Source organism: Bombina bombina, chromosome 1 (genome assembly GCF_027579735.1).
Source record: "Bombina bombina isolate aBomBom1 chromosome 1, aBomBom1.pri, whole genome shotgun sequence".
Classification (NCBI taxonomy): domain Eukaryota; kingdom Metazoa; phylum Chordata; class Amphibia; order Anura; family Bombinatoridae; genus Bombina; species Bombina bombina.
The window spans coordinates 399,143,844-399,152,379 of record NC_069499.1 but is presented as its reverse complement, the minus strand read 5'-3'; the positions used below and the strand labels follow the sequence as shown (position 1 = coordinate 399,152,379).

Sequence of the window (8,536 nt, the reverse complement as noted above, 5' to 3'; positions counted from 1 at the left end):
AGATATGTAACAGATTTTGGGGGTCAAAGTTAGAAAAAGTGTGTTTTTTTCCATTTTTTCCTAATATTTTATAAATTTTTTTATAGTAAATGATAAGATATGATGAAAATAATGGTATCTTTAGAAAGTCCATTTAATGGCGAGAAAAACGGTATATAATATGTGTGGGTACAGTAAATGAGTAAGAGGAAAATTACAGCTAAACACAAACACCGCAAAAATGTAAAAATAGCCTTGGTCCCAAACGGACAGAAAATGGAAAAGTGCTGTGGTCATTAAGGGGTTAATATAATCTGTAAGTTTACTACTCATAATGAGTACAAACCTGTCCAGAGTTTTTAAGAAGACAATTCGTTCTCTTTAAACCAGGAATTTTGCAGTCATATGCTTCTATAAAAAAAATGATTAACCATAGCTTTCAAAATGTTAGTAGTAGGAATCCTATCAATTAAAAAACAAAACAAAAATCTCCCAATTATATTCTCACGTAATGTCACTCTCATAACCTGCTACCATAATTTGGTAATTATATGGCAAATATCTAGGTAATATCTCTAACTGTTGCTGTTATAGCACTTTTAATTTTACATCATTTCATTAAAGTCTATGCATAACATTTTCATTCACCCTTGACATTCCTTTGAGTATCTCCCCTCAGAACTCGATTTAATGGAACTAAATAGTTTCACCCGTTTTACAACAAATAATATAACTAAGCCCTTTTTTGACTACCAAAGCTTTAAAACCTCTGACTTCTACAACATTACGTCACCCTCGCAACACCTGATGTGGTCCCGAGCGACCAGGAAGAACCTACTGCACCAGAGTGTGTTAGAAACGTGACGTAATTCACGTGACATTCCCATTTCATTAGTTACTTGCCCTTCCTTTTTTTTTATAGACCTCATAAAGTAGAAGACTTCAAGTGTAGCTGACTATAGAGGTGCCTGAAAAAAATGACTGATGTAAATGTCAGTCAGAAGCAGTTTACCGACCCAGCAGATTGCGTATGCAGAGAGACATGCATTGTTCAATCTCATGATAGTTTATTGATACACTTAGAAAAGCCGCTTTAAGGTTTTCATTCAGGCATAATTTATGGGCAGCCTGGAAGCTTGTTCGGTTTGGTTGTTGTGACGGAAGAAGCCTAAGCAGGAAGAGAGTGACAGGAGAAGGCCCGGAGTTTAGAGTAGTAACAGTTATGCCGCTCTTCGGCTCCAATCCCTTTGATCAAGATGTCGGTGAGTAGTCCCCATAATAAGGATCTGTTCTATATTTTTCACGAAACGTTCCAATTGTGCTGACCCTCGGTGCACAGCTTTACTCGACTTTACTAACATGAGGATAAGATAGGTCTGCTAGAATTAATTGGTGGTTCCCAAAGTAATGAGGTGTATTTGGGACTTTTGTAAATAATATAGAGTAACTGTGTATTTGTTTAATATACGTGGAACGCGCAGCCTTGGTAGTATCTTTATACACTGAGGTGCAGAATGACGGGTTTGTATTTAGGTACGCGATAAAAGACTGGTATATAAGTAAAACTGCTTATTCATTTGTTTCTACTCTGCAGTTCTATTAGTGTTATTGTATAGATTTGTGTCTGTACAAATGATTGTGGGTCAAAAGACGGTACTGGGAACTTGCCTGTTTTTCATTCTTTAAAGGGACATTAAACACTAAATAAATGCTAGATAGAATGAAGCATTCATAGAAATGATTAGTCTGAAGATGTATTTTTTTTAAACTTTCATTAGTTGTGTAAATATTGATAACATTAATTAAAAGTTTTAGTGTCTATAAAACAATGGTAGCTGCCATGTTGTAACATAGCTTACTTCTCTGCTGTAGCCAGTTATAAATAGGCCACTAGAGTTTGCAACCAATGGCTGTGTGGAATATAACAGTGTTCTGCACTTCCATTTTTAACAGGAACTGAAAAGCTCAGAATTTCAGAATGGAATTGCAGGAAAAGGGGACAAAATAAATTATGAAACTGTATTGCAGTGTGTATGTATGTGTGTGTATATATTATATATATAATATATATATATATATATATATATATATATATATATATATATATATATATAAACAGGGTAAAGTCCAGCACCAATTCACCTTCAGGTAAGGGTGCAAGCAGCCTCTGTCTCACCTTCACAGGTATTAATATACAAAATAGAAATGGCTGCAGCACACCAAATCAAATTTATACCATTTTTATTACAAGCAGTGAAATACAGGCGACGTTTCGGGCTTCTGCCCTGTATTTCACTGCTTGTAATAAAAATGGTATAAACTTGATTTGGTGTGCTGCAGCCATTTCTATTTTGTATGTATGTATGTATATATATATATATATATATATATATATATATATATATATATATATATATATATATATATATATATATATATATAATCAAAAGAAAGAAGTTCAATAAACTGCACAAAAGGGTGTAAAACTGTAAGCAAGATTCAGCGGGATATGTATCTCCTTCCTGTGATATGTGATAGTTCACTTGGTAATGCAGTATATAACAGCAATGATGCAAACAAACAAACAGAGGCGGACTCTATCCCCGGTGTTACTGACACTAGCGGTGCTTAGTGGGACCTCCTAGAGCAATCTATGCCCAATTGCAGCGATATGCTGTGCCCACTCACCGCTCTCCTAGTGCCTCCAGCGTCTGGAACAACCACCGTGATCTCCGAAATCCTTTGGCTCTCTGTTTGTTCGAATACGGCGTTCCGCCGTGGTGCCGGGAGGAGTGTCCTCTCACGTGACCTTGTCACGGCCAATCGACTTGATTGCTGTCGTAACCAGGCAACAGCATAGGTGAATCCAGCGTGTCAACAGGTGGTGCTAAATCTGCGAGCTTCTCGCGCTAGGAAATCCTGGTGCAACTTTAGACAGCGGAAAAGAACTTGATCCCAGGTGAGGTATTTAAAAGCACAAAAAGTCTTTATTAGATTCCACTCGTGGTAAAAGCATAAGGAGGTACCAAAACACATAAAAAGAATATACACACGAAAGCATAGGCTAACATGTTTCGGCCTGATGCCGTAGTCGTAGCTGGAGTAATGCAAGCGTGTGAAGCATTTAAAGGGACATCTGTTCAATGATAGGTCAAATAGAAACCAATCATGAACCTTCATTTTAAGTGTGTGTGAATTCAGACATTTAACCCATTAGTTACCAAAAAGATACATAGAAAACTTTGCACATCGATTTTTTCATAAATACAAAAATGCATACTTAAATTATAGACATTTTAGCCTGAAGGACAATTACATGAGTAATGTACATAAACTTTTAAACTTAAGATCTATATAATACTTAGCAATTATGTATCAAGTTAATAAATAAATAAATCAAGTCAAAGGGAGCAATTCAAAAAAAGCAATACTATTGCTGATGCATATATATATGGTCAAACTGGCACAATTACGAGTCTGTACAACATGATAAAATGAACAAATTCTGCATATGGAATATCATAAGCATGGAAATAATAATAATAAATAAATTGAAAAGGCTCAATTCCGTATAGAGCTAAAATAAAACTTTTCCTTTATTAAAATATCCAATGCTTATGTTGATAACCACCCTCAATCTCTGTATGTAGCGCAGTGTTCATACATACTGTTAAACTGATTTTCACAGTTAAATAAGTGGGGGAGAACAGATAAATAAATGAAATGTCAGTCAATACAAAACAACTCTCTTATTTTGGTTAGTGTCAATAAACAGTGATAATGAAAATATACTAGAATGGAAGGACATTAGTGTAGATTACAGCATAATATTAATAGTCATATGTGGCTGTAAGTGTATACACTAGTGAAAAATGAGTATAACACATTTTAGTATTTGTATGTTGAAATTTATAGTTGTATTTGGTATTGAATGTAGACTGAAAATACAATCAGCCCAAAGGTGGACACAGATATGATAAACCTGATCTATTTCCAATAGTTGATTAAGTCATATTCTGAGTTGAGGCCCTTGGGCACGCGTGTTTGCAATCTAAAGATCCAAAACATTTCGCGTTTCCCCAAAGCCTCATCTCTATTACCACCTCTAGGGGGGTGTTTGACCCATTCAATGGCTTGCCATCTTAATGTGTTGTTATTTTTATTATGTATGTTTTTGAAATGTTTCACCAAGGGTGTGATTGCTTCACCAGTCTTAATAGAGGAAAGATGATTCCTTATCCTCGTATTGACATCTGTCGTGGTGAGACCCACATATTGAAGGTTACATTGGATACAAGTCAGGACATAAATAACATAGGAGGATGTACAGTTAAGGCAGGAATCAATGCTAAACTCCTCACCAGTCACTGTTGACTGAAATTTGTTTGAGAGGGTAGCAAATTCACAAGGTCTACATCTAGACTTGCCACACCTGTACATCCCCCTATGTCTAAGCCAAGACCCACTCGGGGGATCAACTGGACTGGGAAGTTCAGAGGGAGACAAGTAGTTCCCTATGGTCTTACTCTTTCTGTAGGAACAGCGTAAGCCTTGTTCCACACATTTAGTCAATTTGTTATCAGCCACTAGAAGTGCAAAATGTTTTTTCACTATTTTGCATATACTTCTATATTCTTCGCTGTACTCAGTTACAAAAGTAACCTGGTCACTTTGAGTGGAAACACATTTTTTGTTTTTGGACTGTTGTAACAATGTCTGTCTATCAAGTCTGTCTAGTGAGTGGGATAGGTTCCATGTTGGAACACCTATCCCAATGGCTTGATGCCATACTTAACCCCTTTGTCACGTCCCTACAAAGTTACTTAAAAGACACCAAAGACTTGGTTAATTTAATTGAGACATTACATTGGGACACTAACAATGTTTGGGTCACAGTAGATGTTACAGCCCTCTACTCGTCCATTCCACATGACCAAGGTATACAGGCTCTTTCATTTTTTCTCAAAAGTTATCCTAACTTTTCTACCAAATTTGTGGATTTTGTATTGAGGGTAGCATATTTTCTCTTGACACACAATTTTTTCAGATTCGAGGGCAAGTTCTATCTCCAGAGATGTGGGACAGCCATGGGGGCAAAATTTGCCCCCTCTTACGCCAACCTTTTTATGGGTTGGTGGGAACTGTCCCACATCTATGGAGATAGAAATGCCTACAAGAATAACATCGTCTTTTATAGACGTTATATCGATGACCTGCTATTTATTTGGCAGGGAGAAACCGAATCTGTGGATTTGTTTGTACAAGGTCTGAATAACAATTCGATGGGACTTGAATTTACATTTGAAAAACATGAAACCTGTATCAATTTTTTAGATCTCACTTTAATGCATAAAAGTAACGGACAGATAGTTAGTGATCTGTATAGGAAACCCATTACCAGAAATACAATTTTACATGCTAAGAGTTGTCACCCCAGGCATGTGCCTTTTGCGGTTGCTAAGGGACAACTTATACGGATCAAAAGAAACTGTACCGAGGAAAAAGCCTATATAAAACAAAGAACTGAAATGAAAGAGAGATTAAAACATAGGGGTTATCCGAAGCATGTATTAGAGAGAGCACAAACACAAGTAGACAGACTTGATAGACAGACATTGTTACAACAGTCCAAAAACAAAAAATTTGTTTCCACTCAAAGTGACCAGGTTACTTTTGTAACTGAGTACAGCGAAGAATATAGAAGTATATGCAAAATAGTGAAAAATCATTTTGCACTTCTAGTGGCTGATAACAAATTGACTAAATGTGTGGAACAAGGCTTACGCTGTTCCTACAGAAAGAGTAAGACCATAGGGAACTACTTGTCTCCCTCTGAACTTCCCAGTCCAGTTGATCCCCCGAGTGGGTCTTGGCTTAGACATAGGGGGATGTACAGGTGTGGCAAGTCTAGATGTAGACCTTGTGAATTTGCTACCTTCTCAAACAAATTTCAGTCAACAGTGACTGGTGAGGAGTTTAGCATTGATTCCTGCCTTAACTGTACATCCTCCTATGTTATTTATGTCCTGACTTGTATCCAATGTAACCTTCAATATGTGGGTCTCACCACGACAGATGTCAATACGAGGATAAGGAATCATCTTTCCTCTATTAAGACTGGTGAAGCAACCACACCCTTGGTGAAACATTTCAAAAACATACATAATAAAAATAACAACACATTAAGATGGCAAGCCATTGAATGGGTCAAACACCCCCCTAGAGGTGGTAATAGAGATGAGGCTTTGGGGAAACGCGAAATGTTTTGGATCTTTAGATTGCAAACACGCGTGCCCAAGGGCCTCATCTCAGAATATGACTTAATCAACTATTGGAAATAGATCAGGTTTATCATATCTGTGTCCACCTTTGGGCTGATTGTATTTTCAGTCTACATTCAATACCAAATACAACTATAAATTTCAACATACAAATACTAAAATGTGTTATACTCATTTTTCACTAGTGTATACACTTACAGCCACATATGACTATTAATATTATGCTGTAATCTACACTAATGTCCTTCCATTCTAGTATATTTTCATTATCACTGTTTATTGACACTAACCAAAATAAGAGAGTTGTTTTGTATTGACTGACATTTCATTTATTTATCTGTTCTCCCCCACTTATTTAACTGTGAAAATCAGTTTAACAGTATGTATGAACACTGCGCTACATACAGAGATTGAGGGTGGTTATCAACATAAGCATTGGATATTTTAATAAAGGAAAAGTTTTATTTTAGCTCTATACGGAATTGAGCCTTTTCAATTTATTTATTATTATTATTTCCATGCTTATGATATTCCATATGCAGAATTTGTTCATTTTATCATGTTGTACAGACTCGTAATTGTGCCAGTTTGACCATATATATATGCATCAGCAATAGTATTGCTTTTTTTGAATTGCTCCCTTTGACTTGATTTATTTATTAACTTGATACATAATTGCTAAGTATTATATAGATCTTAAGTTTAAAAGTTTATGTACATTACTCATGTAATTGTCCTTCAGGCTAAAATGTCTATAATTTAAGTATGCATTTTTGTATTTATGAAAAAACGATGTGCAAAGTTTTCTATGTATCTTTTTGGTAACTAATGGGTTAAATGTCTGAATTCACACACACTTAAAATGAAGGTTCATGATTGGTTTCTATTTGACCTATCATTGAACAGATGTCCCTTTAAATGCTTCACACGCTTGCATTACTCCAGCTACGACTACGGCATCAGGCCGAAACATGTTAGCCTATGCTTTCGTGTGTATATTCTTTTTATGTGTTTTGGTACCTCCTTATGCTTTTACCACGAGTGGAATCTAATAAAGACTTTTTGTGCTTTTAAATACCTCGCCTGGGATCAAGTTCTTTTCCGCTGTATATATGTATGTGTGTGTATATATATATATATATATATATATATATATATATATATATATATATATATATATATATATATATTCAATTTATCTTTTTGTATAACCACCTCTAAGTGTTTAATGTCCCTTTAAATAGATATATCTCGGTGTGATAAATATCTGTATAGAATGTCTGTTTAGTGTTTAAATCAAAGTCTGAGGTTGCGTATGTAATGTGCTTACATGGTATCACAAATCATAGCAGTCTGGAAGCCAATAATTCCTGGAGTTATACATCTGACTCTTAACATCTTGGATTATTTTACATATGTCTGTATATAAAAAGACTCCTAAAATGTGTAGCTGACTTCTTGACAGCTTCTGACTTTGAAATAAATTTACCAATCCCTATCCTAAGAGTACTGGATGGGGGAATTGGTGAATGTCATTTTAGTAACAAAGGAGTGTATATGTTGTGGAGCCCTATAAATATTTAATATATATATATATATATATATATATATATATATATATATATATATATATATATATATATATATATATATATATATATATATATATATATATATTAAAGGGACTCTGAACCCAATTTTTTCTTTCATGAGTCAGATAGAGCATGACATTTTAAGCAACTTTCAAATTTACTCCTATTATCAATTTTTCTTCATTTTCTTGCTATCTTTATTTTGAAAGCAGGAATGTAAATCTTAGCAGCCAGCCCATTTTAGGTTCAGCACCATGGATAGCGATTGCTTATTGGAGGATTACATTTACCCACCAATACGCAAGCATAACCCAGGTTCTTAACCAAAAATGGGCCGGCTCCTATGCATCACATTCCTGCTTTTTAAATAAGATAGCAAGAGAACGAAGAAAAATTGATAATAGGAGTAAATTAGAAAGTTACGTAAAATTTCATGCTCTATCTGAATCACGAAAGAAAAAAAATTGAGTTTAGTGTCCCTTTAAATGTACGTACAGGGCTTGATTGTTTTGTGGACACATGCTTCATGGTATTCGTCTTCTTGCTATTTGTGGTTTGTTTTCTCTTGGATATTTCCCTTTATAAAATTAATTATCTGGATCCTTAAATTGTATGGCATATTTCTCAGCAATCTGGATAGCTTTTAACTTTAAAATTGTTAACCATGGTTTATGTGTAATTTTT

The 8,536-nt window shown here is 35.0% G+C and overlaps 1 protein-coding gene across 1 annotated transcript in view; it reads left to right on the top strand.

Moving 5' to 3' along the window:
• Positions 1 to 1,022: 1,022 nt before the first annotated feature.
• The window catches only part of STAM2 (signal transducing adaptor molecule 2), a 315,996-nt gene continuing 308,482 nt past the window's right edge, over positions 1,023 to 8,536 (top strand). The window contains exon 1 of the mRNA XM_053698304.1: positions 1,023 to 1,241. Coding sequence (XP_053554279.1) covers positions 1,202 to 1,241 — 40 coding nt within the window. The 5' untranslated portion in view covers positions 1,023 to 1,201. The remainder of the gene's footprint in view (positions 1,242 to 8,536) is intronic.